The sequence below is a fragment of the Colias eurytheme genome, chromosome 10 (assembly GCF_061535395.1).
Source record: "Colias eurytheme isolate Ceu_HAF_F1 chromosome 10, ilColEury1 Martin Lab GWU primary, whole genome shotgun sequence".
In the NCBI taxonomy this organism is placed as follows: domain Eukaryota; kingdom Metazoa; phylum Arthropoda; class Insecta; order Lepidoptera; family Pieridae; genus Colias; species Colias eurytheme.
In genome coordinates this window covers 6,921,463-6,937,377 of record NC_142989.1, presented here as the reverse complement: position 1 = coordinate 6,937,377, position 15,915 = coordinate 6,921,463, and the positions used below count along the sequence as shown (strand labels likewise).

Genomic DNA, 15,915 nt, shown 5'->3' with positions numbered 1-15,915 from the left:
TATTCGAACGCTATTTATATTGCGATGGTATTTGTTTTATTTGCATGATATTAACACCATTTCATGGCTACTTGGTAACTTAGAAGTGGAATAGATAAAGTTTGCAAATTTTTGATTTAGATTGCTTGCTTTTACTTTCCTAATAAAACAACCATAATTCAATGTATTGAAGTTTAGCATGATCTCTGAAATAATGCATTGCATACTTTTTAGTACCTAGTTCATATACATGAAAAAAAATATTCAAAGAGGAGCACAATCGATTTCAAAATTAAGCTAACTTGGAAATAAAGGGAAATAAGATGCAAATGATTTAAATTTTCCTTTTGATAAGTACCTAATTATAACCTTATATACTTGAGTACTAAGTACTTAGTTACATTCTAAAGTTATTGATCGGAGGATTATGTTAGTAAATACCAAATGAAATATAATTTAAACTTCTTAGTGTAATATTGTATTTCTAAATGTTTTTGTTGGTGTGATGCCAATTATATACTGGTCACCTTATACACGTTACAGTAGTGTTTTAATATCCGTAATTTGAATAAATTGAGATCAGTTAAGTACTGGATTTTTTGCTTTGTGAATCATTCACATCGAAGGAAACTTAACCTTTTTCCTGGTGAAAAATAAACATATAATGAATATTTCAATAGGTATTCATCATTTAAACTACCCGTGGTAAAATTAATGATAAATGAGATGCTTCTCTATAATATTGGAATATAAGTATAAGGATAAAAAGGTAGGTACGTGAATATTTTGAATATAGTATATAGGTTGAAGGTAGAAGGAAATAAAAGCAATATATTTACGAGGTACATCATTCAAAGATGATCATTGGCTTTCGTGTTTTGGCAAAAAATTTCAAATGTGAATAAAACAATCAAATAGGTATACATACAATATGATCAGGTTAATAACAATATGTTACCAGTATAACCAGTTGTATACCTTCTTGTATAGTTTACAAATTGTTCCATTTCAAAGTTAATTCCTAAAATGTAAACAAAATTTGAATATGTAGTACAGGTACCTAAATAGAAGATTGTTTTTTTATACGAATTAATTAAAATTATGAAAGAATCCTATCAATTTAAAGCCATTGTCATGTGGTATTTTTGAATGCACATAAAAAGAGCAATTTTCAAAAATAAAAATCACGTTCCATTATGTACGTACGTCCATCCAAATGTATAATTATACGTGTAATTATTATTGTCAAGTGGAGGAAAATAATTTAAAAGCAAAGCACGAATATATAAGTACGTGAAGCCTATCGCGGAAGAGGTTTAAAGGCTTTTTACTCGACGTTCATAACAACTTCCTGTATGGACTGTTACGGACTCCTTTGACACGGCTGGGAAAGGCGAAACTTAATGTTCCAGTGGGAATAGAAGTTTTTCATACGCTATTGACCAGTTGGATGCCTAGAAATATTGCTAAGGTATGTGGAGTTTTTCATACCCCGAAATGTTGACGTGAAAGCCAGTTTGTTCCGCTTTCATGGTTTTAACTGCTTGGTGCTGCTAAAATAAGGCAGGGTCACTTCGTGTTTTGAGCGTAGGTAGTATACACTGTTATCCCGATGTATAGCGAATAGGTAGCAATGTCTATGATTGCATTGTGGGTTTTTACTAATTGTTTTGATTTGAATTTGGCTACAAGAGACGAACGCTATATGTATATTGAACATTGTACTAATTCAGTTATAATTTACCAAGCATGACCGTTATGTATTGATTAGATGATAATTATATTAGTTAAATATTCACGATTCCATCCCAATTCGTCTGACTTGGTTCATCAAACTTGGTCTTGGACTCTTGACATAGCAGACGTTGACTTTACGTGGGAGGTATGAAACTTCGTGAATATTGTATTGAAAATCAATGGTGTACTACCTCAGTAATTAAATAAAGAATTTATATTTTTTTAATTGTATATAAATTCCAATCTTAATAATTACCGAATTTCATGCTCGATAACTCTGCTCTCCTTTGTTGTATCTAGCCTCTCAAAACGCTTTTCCTTTCAAATTCTACAACATTAGTCAGTTTTCATTCACGAGTAAAAGTAATAAACATATCAAGTGTATATTTCTAAAGAGAAATTGCACGACACAAGAAACTACCATATCATCGCCATACACGGTGTAAGTGGCAGGGTCTCTGTACTCAGTAAGTACTCACTCGATTGACTTTCGCTACTTACAGTTTGTAAGACATGATCCTAGGAACACGATATATAAGAAAAGATAAAAATATCGAGAAAAGTTTGTATACAAGTACTACATAAATATGGAGTCACTCCTCTATATTAGAATGTATTCCAAAGATATGGCATATAAGTTTTTAGTGTGGAAACAATACAGTCCGAACTTTACTGTTTGTTTCTTAGCATATTTTACTTATTGTGACTTTTCTAAGACCTGAAAACATGCTCCACTTTCACCTTAAAATACATTTCTAATGTATGAGAAACAGCCGGTCTATGTTTTTCTTCGACACGTGGAAAGCTATAACAATAATGTTCAATTCAATCAAACATCCATTGTTTTAATTATTATTGACGTCGTTCATACGCTGAATTGGGTATGTGAGTCTACGTCTACCAGCATTGTTAAATATCTATTGAAATATACCTACTCCAAAATATGGACAGAAACATAAGTATCGTAGTGACTGTAGCGCTGATCTCTCATGAGATCATATTAAGGTTTTTACATAAATTACGAAAACGTTTTCGTAAATTGGACACTCGAACTTGTTAGATTTTTTATCAAGAAAATCCGATTGTGACTTTGGATTTTTGCTGCGGCACTAATTTTAAATTATCCATAAAAAGCCTTCTGCTGCTGGCAGTTTATAGCTCTAATGAGGCAATTTTTTGCCTTAAACTTGATGTATTGCACTTATGGGCGGAGATTTACATTAACATTATGAGCACGCACTCGGTGCGTGGTTATTTCAGACCGGTTTATTCAACATAATCAGCTGCTTTGACGAAAATTAATTGCTTATGCTATGCTTCAAGTATACAAACATTGGTAAATACATTATATATACACACATAATGTACTTGCACTATACATTGTTATAAATCAGAACAATGTACGACTTATAATGCACATATTGCTTTGTTGTGAACGATACCTATGTTCTTTATTGAACATAGGTCTGATTGATAAACTGCCAAGTACACATGACATGTATTCTCATATTTCTATCATTGAAACAGATCAATTAACCATTATTTACCCGCATTCGAAGTTGTTGTGTTGAACGTGTGTAAACATACAAATTGAAATCAATATACCGCCCGTTGGGGTTAAGTGCTAATTCTCTGAATAACATCTGATGTGCTGAATTGGTGTTTGTGTATGGTGAAAAAAAATTGTTATACCTTATATATTTTTGGCGAAAGACATTCCATAGTTTGAATACTTGATGATCAGAGTTTTTTTATGTTTTGTAATGTCCAATAATTTAATCAGAGCGTATGATAGGAAGAGAAATCTGAATCGTCATTTTACTTATTACTAATTTAACGGCCTTACTAATATTACCTTTTAACGAAGAACTGATAACCATGGCAGAATCTATTAAGCGTGTCTGTAGTTTTTTTGACTTATTATTTAATCACGTTCAAATTGGGCCGTCAAAACATTTGGAATTGTAAATATTTTTCGTTGCGTCCTCGCTTTTCCAGACGACCGGCTCGCTGGAACTAGTCACTTGTTTATGTGTAATTGGAGTTTGGTAAATGAATTACAGTCGGACACGCGAGGTTTATTGTTTGGTTCGAATCGTTGCTGATTCTTAGGAGGTGCCCGGTGTATGTGTACTGAGTATTATAGTTTTATATCCACACAGGTCAAATTGCCGAGTGTTCAGTTGACCAGTTGTGCACTGCATGTTGATATTGTTAACTTTATAATAATAGCACATGCTCTAGTCATGTGTTCATAATAACAACTACATACATTGTCTTGATTCCGGATATAATAAACACAATAATTGTTTTATGGAACAACATAATATTCATTTGCCTTTTGGCCACAGCATTTCATGGATTTAATTGTTGCTATTTCTCAGAGATTTGAAATAATTTGCAGTTATCACGAAAAACGCGATAGGAGTGGTAATTAAGACGGCGATTATTTGCGCATTGCAGGTTATATTTAGTCATTCGGTTTGTTTTAATGAGTTTACCATTACTTTGCTAAAACAGGATGTCATGCGAAACGATACTTGCGAAACTTATAAATATAGTTGCAAAAATATCCACTTATATGTGGAAGTTAATACGAGGCATTAAAATTGGTTAAGTACATAATATTAATAAGGTACACTGTATCGTTTTCAAAAATATTCTTTGCTACGTATTATTCTTTAAATATTGGGTTAAACAAATTGACGTACTTATTGGTTTAATTCACTTAGCATTATACTTCCCTCCTATTGAAATTGCTCTGTTGATTATCGTTAGTTCGTCATCAGCACATCTGTTCGAGGGGGAACATGTGCTCCAGTCTCGATAAAACTCTAAAAATAAATGAACCAAATATATGACCACTTCGGTTTCTGAGGAATGTTCACTCGTCAATCGTCCCTAAATACTTCCCCTAGATATAATTTATGTTTATAATCTATCGCGGCTTAAAACATATACATACAGATTGATCTTTTGATTGCGCACTCGAGTGGTGTTAAAATTATTTGAGGTCGTTGGCCGCTTTCTCCGACGTGTTTGTATGCTTTCTTTAATCTTATGTCATGACGACGTCTCCGTTGGTAGCCGTAAACAATGTCTGGCATCAGACACAACTTGAGAGCCCTGGTGGATTTATAAGCACGATTAACAGTACATTGCATTTAAATATTCCCCAACTAAAAAAATGTACCACAATCCGTCTATGGATCGATTTGCAAAATCTGTCAATGAATACTAATTAGTAATAACTAATACACCTCGTGTTGCCCTTATATGTTTTTGGTATGAAATCCTAACCCGTGCATGCATACTAACGGCGTCAGCTGAGATAAAATACACAGCTCTACGTGATATGGTTAACAAATTAACGCGCGCTCGAATTGAGCAAGCCTGGCAAAGGCTATTTCGTCTATTTGCACAAATGTCTCATTTTAAAAGGCGTACGTCAGTTTCTTCAGCTGTGGAAATATATGTGCTCAGTGCCGTGAAGTGTGTTGGGGAAATCTTTGTTTACTGCTTCAGTTTGGCTACAGAAATTGTTTAGACGCGGTCATGTACATGTAGTGTAATCGAGGTGATCCTTCTTCTTCGGTATGCGGCGCGGCGTGCCTGTTTTGTTGCGTAAAACAGTTTGCTGTGCGCTCGCGTTCGAAGCGGACGCGTCTGTGTTATTATGTTCGTCAGTTTTATTTACACGGTTACGCTATAAACATATGGCGCGCGTTAGTGTCAAAAGTGCGTCCTTATTCAACTTATAGTATTGTGCGTGATTTGAATGTGATAAATGATAACAGTGCTGTTTCACGAATGATAAAAAAATAATTACAAATGGTTAAAAAGATTATTGTTGTTGGAATACGTCATTATGAGGACCCTTTCTATAAGTCGTTCGACGACAAATATAGGTATAATAAAGCTAGCTCTCTGACTCTATATAGTTTAAGATAAAATAAAGGTAGTTTACTTATATGTATATTTTTTGTTCGTAGACATGTGACGGGTGCGAACGGGCCGCCAGTGGGATGCGGCCACCAGAGGAACCGATCCCTGGATTCTGTCCTCCAAAGGATACCAGAGGACATGACGCCGACGTCGCCGGAGGGCGCGCCGCTCCGCATACCGGGCGATGTGCCCGCCCCACGGCTCGCCCTCCCGCCAGAAGTTCCCGCCGGCTCTGACGACTCCGGGATACACACGCCACCAGACAGTCACGATGAAGAAAGACCTACACCCGCCGCAGCAAGGTCGCGAGAGAGCCTCGATTCTGGCAATCCAGAAGACACAGATAAACCCCCGGATCCACCGGATATAGCCACCACACAGTGCGTCCCATATACGACAACTAAAACAATTACTGCAACGGACACTGCAAACCACAAAGACTTTCTCTTGAGATTGTTCGAAAGTAAACTCTTTGATATGAGCATGGCGATCTCATACCTCTTCAATTCAAAAGAGCCAGGTGTACAAACGTACCTGGCCAACAAACTGTTCTCATTCCCACATGAAGACGTCGATTTTTACCTTCCGCAATTAGCGACAATGTATATAGAGATGGGTGATGTCGCTGAAGTTTTACGGCCATATTTAGTGCATAGGTGTAAACAAAGTGCTGACTTTTCGTTGCGACTCGCGTGGCTACTGACGGCTTTCGGCGGAGACGCCAAAAGGTCTAGAGCGACGAAGTTGAGGGATTCAATACTCGCTGAAGAGATAAGGCCCGCGGCGAGAAGAGGGCACCATAGAGCTCACTCTGATGCCTCCGCGTTGAGGCTTGCCACTCCATCGGGAAGGCATTTAGGGGACCTGGCTTCTGGAAGAGCATTCGATAGCGGATGTCTGTGCGGTGAACAGTGCTCGTGCGGTGCGCCAAGGCTAGCTCCACAAACACAGGTGAGCATTCACATTCTACATTTTTTAATCTTAAACCTTGTTACGTAAGCCAATTAAATTTCATTACGCTCAAATTTACACGAGAATAAGTTTAAATTATTCAATATGATGCGAAAAGCTATTCGAAATCGGAGAATTATCATATGAATATAATGTCTTTATCTGTTATTTAAATAAGATTATATCACGTACATTTTGTCCTGATAATGATAATGTTGGAAACTGACAATTACCCGATCTTACAAGAAAGGGTTCACTGTTAAATAAACTTCTATTTACTCCATTTATAAATAATTAAAAATAATTCAGTACAGATAAATAGTAAAGATAATAAATACATATTAGTTATGTTAGAAAAAAATATTTAAATAATTTAGGTCACATTTAACGATTATAAAACGGAATACGTTCTTGATGGCAATGGATTATTATAGTTAAACAATTTTTAATATAGTTAATTGCATCATTCGTTATCAGCCAAAAAACTATAACGCAAATTGAGGTCACTTCGCGTAGGACGAATAAATCAATATTGTAATTTCCCTTTTACTTTGTCTGGGTAAACCCTGAAAATGTGAATTTTCTTTTGTTCAGGGAGGATCGATTGGTTTAGCTTTCGTTTTTGGTGTTATACGATAGCCGCTATTACATTTGGGCTTTTGTTTACATGGAGTAAAATTATCGTCACGATAATTACAGGTTATAGTTTGTTTTATTAGATTATATCTCTATCTCTATATCAAAAGGTCGCACATAATATTATTGAAATTAAGAACTTTGACGATTGTGATCGTTTAAAGGATCAGAATAGATAATAATCTACAACATATTTTAATGAATTGATAAGTTTGGATAAAAATATTTTTAACTAAGTATATTTATTCCGCATATTTAACGCGTAGTGCGTACTAAGAAGTATTTTTATTTGTTTAAAGAGTCCTTCCTATTTGCCCCATTCACTAGTTTCGAAAGTTTTTGTTTTATTTTTATATTAATACATGTTTTATTTCAATATTCGTTTATTTTAATAATGGACCTCTGCCTAGTTATTTCTGAAATTTTCTTCAATATTATAGTAAGCCTCATCCGTTTGTTAGGTACAAATAAATAAACCTAACAAACAAACTACATATGTCTACATAGATATTACGTTTATCATTTTATGACGTTTTGCGTATTTTGCTCTTCCGCCCCGATGACGAATAGCGGACCTTTTCCGTTTATAGCACTTACAAACAGACGAGTCAACAAAAAATGTATGCAATGTAAACTTGGCTCAGCCATTGCCTTGAAGACAACATTGTATGATGATTCTTTCTCAAGTGAATCGTGTTTCGGTCTGAGGATAATCGAAAATGTACTTACTATTGAAAGGTCGGCGTTTAGTTTGTTTGGGTTCATATAAATAGCCCCCTTTGATAAGACCTTTTGGTAATAGAATTGTTTGATGTTTACTTAAAGCGACCCTTATTATGCCCTACGTATAAGTAAAGTGATTGAATTTCTTTTATGTATAAAATCATTTACTTGTCCATTATATTTTTTTTATTAAACAGATTACTTCATTTACATCTACCTGTATAGGCATTTTTATTGAATTGAAAACAATGAATTAAATGTAATATGACAATTGCGCGATTATAACTGAATACACAATAAAATGAGTATGCCATTGCAAACTATACCTCGTCTCGGCCTCATGATAAGGTTCGAAGCACATCCAATGTCACATTAAGCGATTTTAAACGTTAATTAATAACTGTCAAGATTCAATATGCAATGTTTGATGTGGTGTTTAATGGCTTCGTCGTGTTTACTAATTGTAAGCAGCAAAAAGAAAAAATCTTACTAGCAGTATCTGTATTCTGTCCTACGTAACAACGGGTAGTGTTTACCTTGAGGCTTGCTTATCATATCAGATCGTTCAAGTCTGTGACGTAATTAATGAGCACAAATTGTTATTGATTGTAGATTGATTTGTGTACATAACAAAATTGAATTGAAGTCTCTGTTTCTGTTTGGTATGTTATGCAGGGAAACGATTTTGGTAGGAGTTTCAGTCGGCTATGTTATTTTCGCGGGGGCCAGCTAGTGTATAAATAGCGTTACTCTTCATAATCGTTATCATAATATGCATTGCAAAGTTGGTAAATAGTTTATAGACCACAGGCCCATGTTGAAAAAATTATGGGTCATTTGACCCACCACCTGACTGACCTATCTAGAATGATATAAGAGCATAAAATAATAAGATTCAGCACTATGACGTCACTCGTAAGCTGTCCACCTGAGTGCAGATGAGAATTCGAAGGTTCAGGTAGAGATTTTCTCCCCTTGTCTCGATGATTTCTGTACGGCGTTGCGGAATAATGGCTTAAAAGCAGTATAGAAATAGTATGACAAAAGATGCCGTACAAAAATGGTGGTCCACAAAGTCGGAATTTATTTTTATTTTTCGACAGTTGCCGGGGTAAATTTGGTCATTTGATTTTGTACGGCATCTGTGGATAGGTCACCTGGTGGGTCAAATGACCCATAATTTTTTCAACACGGGCCTCTAGTCTATTATACCACCAGTAAACAGATAAAATTGACAGAAATAGGATTGATTAAATAACTTTTATAAGATAAGAGGATTACATATTATGTTCCAAATTGTACCTAATATCAAAATCAAAACATCTGTAAATGTAAAAGATCTTTTCCTGAAAGTGATTCATTTTATGCTTGGACTCAAAGAGATGCAGAATCATCGACTTCATCGTATCACGTGTATAAACAAGGAACGCAATGACAAACAATTTATATATAGCTCCTATAAAATTAGTTTCAGCAACTTTTTAAATGTATCAGCTAAGAGCTAAGAGCCCACGCTTTCCATTTTCCCACGAAAGCGATACTTTTCTCGATTGTTGAGATCATTCGACAGAATCATACCTCAAATCGTAACGTTACGTCATACGAGCGTTCATTTCTCTTTGATGCTGTTATTGTGAAGAATATCCGAATGATGTTGTTTATTTTTGGGATTTTCCTAAGTGTTTGAGCGGTTTTTATTTAGGTGCAATCAGTTCTGCTACAGCATTAGGTTATTAATTTATTATTCGTCGAATTAAAAATAGACGTCTCTGGTAATCGTGATTTTACATGCAAAACGATTAGATAACTCATTATTCACATTTCGTAATTAACACCAAAGAGATGTAGATCTGTACCGTTTATATTAGATTGTTTTTGTTATATAAATATTTTAGCTCAATATGCATGTATTCATGAGATAATTTCATCAATTGATATTGCAAAAGCATAATAGATAACCATTTTATAAATCTTTAATGTACAGTGCAGCTGTCCATGTAATAGGTAAACTGAATCCTTTCTTATAAAGTAACATTAATAAACCTATAAAAAATCCAAAATTAATAAAAATATCTCCCCATTTCAGTTCCTAACAGCGCTCACGAACATCGGACGCCGGCTAGCCAGCGTGTCCGACAAGGAGAGACGCAACGGGCGGCTGCGAGCCGAGCTGGTGACCCTCGACCTGAACCTGCCCGCGAGGGTCTGGCTCCCACTGCACAAGAAGCCACATTATGTACTCAGGATACCGCCGCATGCGGCTGCGGTGCTCAACAGCAAGGACAAGGTGAGGAATCTTATCGGTTTCACTAATTAGGGAAAACGCGTGCCAACTACAAAAGGGTTTCAAATGTAACACTGGCATTAACGTATGTACTACAACATAACTAGAGACTCATTGTGTACGAACGATACAAGACATTCATTGAAATTAGAACCTTATTGCGTGGTGGTTATGTTCAAAGTCTATTATTATATATACTATATATAGTATCACTCATTAAAAAAACTCTGCCGAGTACACGCGTACGCAGTGTTTTGCGTCGGACAATTTTTGAGCGTTTGTGAGTTATCTATATACATATAGAGATAGTTAAATTTTTAATGATAAATTCACTCAAACACTATAGAAATAGATCGCTTGCGTTTGTTATACAATAAGTAAACAACGTATATTTATCATTTGAAATCGTTTTTAGTTCGTTATCTGAATATGAATTAGGTTTTTCTTTTTTGCTATGAGCAGACAAAGCCTTTTTAAAATTAAAATGATCTATAATCCTCTTTTGTAGAAGTATAGTAATTAATAATTATGTTGCGGAAATCTAGACCACGTACACTGAAGCGTAGCTTGTCTAGAATAAAACTATGTATAGCCAAAGTTTTTGTAGAAGATAAAATAAAATTAAAGTACATAGTTTTTTTTTATATAAATATTGCAAACGTAAATTCGTAAGAATATACAGAGTGCAAGGTTGAGTGTTACCATGTGTTACTTAATTGAACCTGAAAGTCAAGACTATTAAATTGAAATTAACTTGACATTAAGTTCAGGAAATATGTTATAACTGTATCACTCCAATGTTTTTGTAATTAGCAAAAATAACATGAAATAATATTCAAATATTTATTGTTTATGTCTAGGAAATCAATCAGAAGATAAATATTTTATAGTAATAAACACATGTATGGATAGTAAGGTCCAATGCTTGTGTTCAATAAAATTACGTTGGAAGGCCAAATTTAACGACCTTATATTATTTTAGTCAATCTGAGATGAACACTCTCACGGTTGCTACTATAAAAAGAATGTATCCTGTTGTTTCCTCCGATGATCAACATGTTTATATATCGTTTATATCTACCAAATGTTAATTACATTTTTACTTAATATTAATTGTTTTATTAATGCACCATCTGTGTATTGTAAATTGTAAAACTATTTCACATATACATATTTAAGTGTCTGTTAGTTTTGTTTGTTTGTGTCCGTAGAGTTCGAACGGATAGTTACCTGGCCTAATAGTTGTTAATTCGGTTGGATAGTGTTAAGGCCGCCGGACGTGTCGGATACCGAATAGTTACTGGATTTCCGCTTTATCTCTGGGTCCAAAACTACTCTTCTACAACACACTTCATAAAAACACAACAGTTTTAACATCTTCCTTTATCTTACAGGCGCCCTACATTATCTACGTGGAAGTGCTCGAAACGGAAGGCCACGAGCCGCTCCCCCCTCGCCTGTTACCCCCCGCGCCTCCCGCCCCGCACTCACCCCCGATTCGCCATACAAAAAGCGAAGAGAACCTAGTGCCGGAATGGCCAAGTCTCTCAATGTATTCGGCTATGGATGACGTGGATAATAGTGACTGTTGGAGCCACGATGATGAGGACGCCTGCTTCCAAGCGTGCCCGCCCAGGGCGTGCCCGGCTCCGGATTGCGTGTCGCAGGTAAGCGTGTTATAATTAATATAGTTAAAAAATTCGCCTAATCTCATTAAATTATTGCAGTGGCATCAATCCTTGATAAGTGTAAAAAGTTTGAATAAAGAGGGTCAAAATCGAGTCTAAAAGAGTCGTTTACATATTGTATTGTCGTTGGCATCTTGTATTTATTTACATTGTAAATAAATATGCGAGTAACTTTCACGTTATATGCATAACATTTACGTTGACATGATGAATTTTTCCTAGAAAGATTACGATTTTCACTTTATTATATAATTTACGTTAAATTCTCTTTAATCTTATCGTCATTATCTTTATTGTATTATTACTTTCATTTAACGAATACACTACATGTTGTTTATATTTTTCTTACCTGAAGAAAACGAACTAATGTTTAGACAAAGATTTATGGTAAACGCTTATTACGCGTTTTCATATTTAGGTTTTATGTTAGTATTTTAAATACATATTATATAATTATATATAATTGTACAATACTGCTATAACACTACTATGATATACCTGTAAGTTTTGTTTTGGTTGTATTTTCCATTAAAATATATTTGCTTTCTCGAGTTATCGGTTTTTTTTTTCTCCAGCTCTCAGTATACTCCATGCAAATTCGGTACAAACAGTATCTCTACCCCTTATTTTGTAATTTTCGGTTTAATCAAATCAAAAAAGGACGTGATTCTCAATTGTTCTTAATTTTTTTGATTATCGTTCTCTAGCTCTCCGTACAATCTATTCAATCGGTAGTCGGTATAAACAGTATCTCTACCACTTATTTTGAAATTTATGTTTAACCAAATCAAAAAAGGATGTGATTCTCAATTGTTCTTAATTTTTTTGATTATCGTTCTCCAGCTCTCTGTACAATCTATTCAATCGGTAGTCGGCACAAACAGTATCTCTACCACTTATTTTGTAATTTATGTCAATACAAAAAAGGACGTGATTCTCAATTGTTCTTAATTGTTTTTATTATATATTTCTCCTCCAGCTGTCCGTACAATCCGTGCAATCCGTGCAGTCGGTGCAGTCGGCGTCGTCGTGCGGGTCGCGCGAGTCGCTGGCGGTGGGCGCGGGCGAGGTGCGGCGGCGGCTGGTGGACGCGACCGCCGCGCCGCCCGCCAACGCGTTCCGCCACGACCCGCACGACCCGTCCGCGGTCGCGCTCAAGGTACAGTTGCAGTGGGATATAAGTCCAGTCGGTACAGTCGGTGTAGTCGGCGTCGTCGTGCGGGTCGCGCGAGTCGCTGTGCAGTGTAGTGTAGTGACATTCAGTGCAAGATTGTCAATATACGCAAAAATACTTTCAACCTTATTCCGATGCATTAAAGTCGGATTTACAATCCATTTTTTTTAATATGAAAAATTCATAATATGGGGATATCTTGTACAATTTTACATTGATTTTAAATTTCACACAAAATGCGATGGTATTATTATTCAAATTTGCCTATTGGAATTTGGCTATATTAATTAGCTTGAATCTTATATTGGAGCTCGTCTATACGTGTGCGTGTACGTTACCATGCGTGCTTGTGTACGTTTAATATTCAATACACTTTGTTCATAAACAAAAAACCTCTTAAAGTACTGTAATTCATTATATGTTTGCATTATCACCACAGGAGTCGTGGGAGACCAAGCTATCACGCATGCGCGCAACATCCCCATACGGCTGTCTAGCTGGATGGCGATTACTCGGCTGTATAGTGAAAGTCGGAGATGATCTGCGCCAAGAGATGTTAGCTGCGCAGTTATTGAGGCGGTTGCAAGCCGTGTGGGAGCTGGAACGCGTGCCGCTAGCCTTGAGACCGTACGAGATTATATGCCTGGATAAAGAGTCCGGGCTGATACAGCCGGTGAGTTGTTCTTGTATACTGGATAAAAAAAAAGACGGGTTGCACTCCGGGAGTGCCGGCAGAAGTGAAAACTTGATTATTAACGTTCAGCATGTTTGATATTTTGGAATGGTATCCGTCTTACGCATGGAATATAAGGGCTAAAAAAAAATCCGTCTTACGCTTTTTCGATCAGGCCACGTGTCCTGACGCGAGTTTAAGATTTTATACCCAACGCCGCTAAAGAAGTTTTCACTTCAAAAATATACCGGCCGAATTGATAACCTCCTCCTTTGTTTGAAGTAGGTTAAAAATATAAGGGAAGGGAGAGTCCGGTCTCATACAGCCGGTGTGATATAGGTATATAAGCTAGGGTTTGCGTTGCTAGGGGCAACGTGAATTGTCTTATATAGCAGTGGCTGGAGATGTTCGATAGAGTCGTGGGATTATTAAATTAACATGATAGTGATTCAGAATATTGTTTTCTACTATTAAAAGTAAAAAATAATAATATGTAATATTTATTTATTTATTTATTATACTTTATTGCATTGAAAATACATAAATACATATAACAAAGACAATACTACAGAAACAGCAAAGGGCGGCCTTATCGCTAGGTAGCGATATCTACCAGGCAACCCAACAATCAGAGGAAATTTAACAATATGATGTGGGTGAGCAAAAATAAGGCAATACTAACACATTGAAAAATGTACAAAATAAACATATACAAAGCTAACTACTTACTAATAGTAATATAAAATACATAAAAATAATGAAATATATAAATACATAAATACGATAATAATTATAATAAATAGTTATACATACACTTACATATAATATGTAATATGTGAGTTAATATCTACTTAATCTGCTCACTTTATTCCCACAAGATCATATCTGATTGTCCTTTGTTATTTCTTATAGCTACATAGCAAGGGGCTTATACAATTGGTGACCTAGTATACTATTGTTTATTTATTACATAATATAAGTGTATGAAGGTTGACAGCACTCCGCCCTTATGAGGTCATAATATGCGATATATTATTAATTATTTTAATGCGTAGAAAGTTGTTAGCTTTGGTCCCGTGTGGGTTAAATTCATATTCAAATGGGGCTGTCTATCGTTATGTTACCAATGTGCTTTTATTGTTTTAAAACAGGTTTATTTATAAGTAATACAGATATAACTTTGAGGGTCATGTGAAGGTTGTTAATAATTTACAAACAAGAATTCATTTTGTTGTTAGTGTAACGCTCTTGTTTAGCGGATATTATTTACGCCATTTTTTCGTTGCTTTTAGATCGTGTTATAGTAGTTTTAGTTTTTAAACTTTCTTTTTTATATTGAATTCACTTTTTCTTGTCATTAAAATTAATGACATGGTTCCCATGTTACCATACGATCGAATCGATTCAGAACAGATCTTCGTATTTATTATAGATTTAAATTTACCCTTTTAACGTGATAACGTTTTTAAAATCGTTTTAGTCGGGTGACATGTTCAGAAACTTGTGTCACACCAAAACCTCACGAGCGCGATCGCAGGTATAACGAGAGAGAGACGGACCGATCTCCCGTCTCATCTCGAGCACTGCCACCAATAATACGTTATCACGTAAACATCTCGATCGTAAACCTACTTTACAAACAACCAATTTTTTTTACAATAAATTTCTTAATCATATTTCATTATCCACACAGGTGCTGAACTCAGTGTCGCTCCACCAAATCAAGAAGCAGTCGGGCAAGTCTCTCCGCGCGTGGCTGGAGCTGGAGCACGGGCCGGCCACGAGCGAGGGCTTCCTGCGCGCGCAGCGCAACTTCGTGCACTCGGCCGCCGCCTACGCGCTCACCAGCTACCTGCTGCAGCTGAAGGACAGGTGCGTGCATTATGTTTATGTCGCCGTTAAGTTGAAAAACCGTCAGATTATAAGCTAACTCGCGAGATTATAAACGGTTGAAAAATTGAAAAAAAAAAAATTAAGATTAATCCGTAACGTTTCCTTGCAATTACACGCCTGTCACAACTATAATGCGAGTATATCATAGTTACTCATTATGCCGAGAGAGCCCCGCTTCGCGGGGTTCCTTAAGTTGTGATTTTTAACCTTCGGTTGTAATAAATCGAACCCA

At 35.8% G+C, this 15,915-nt stretch overlaps 1 protein-coding gene across 2 annotated transcripts in view; it reads left to right on the top strand.

Moving 5' to 3' along the window:
- The window catches only part of fwd (phosphatidylinositol 4-kinase beta fwd), a 44,838-nt gene that overhangs the window by 23,919 nt on the left and 5,004 nt on the right, over positions 1–15,915 (top strand). Inside the window, exons 1-7 of one of the 2 annotated variants that reach the window (XM_090106624.1) lie at positions 5,277–5,624; positions 5,709–6,612; positions 10,058–10,258; positions 11,650–11,922; positions 12,923–13,102; positions 13,557–13,790; positions 15,484–15,662. In XM_090106624.1, coding sequence (XP_089962750.1) covers positions 5,548–5,624; positions 5,709–6,612; positions 10,058–10,258; positions 11,650–11,922; positions 12,923–13,102; positions 13,557–13,790; positions 15,484–15,662 — 2,048 coding nt within the window. In that variant the 5' untranslated portion in view covers positions 5,277–5,547. Of the gene's footprint in view, positions 1–5,276; positions 5,625–5,708; positions 6,613–10,057; positions 10,259–11,649; positions 11,923–12,922; positions 13,103–13,556; positions 13,791–15,483; positions 15,663–15,915 lie in introns of those variants that run through there. The other variant, XM_090106623.1, reaches the window with a different exon arrangement.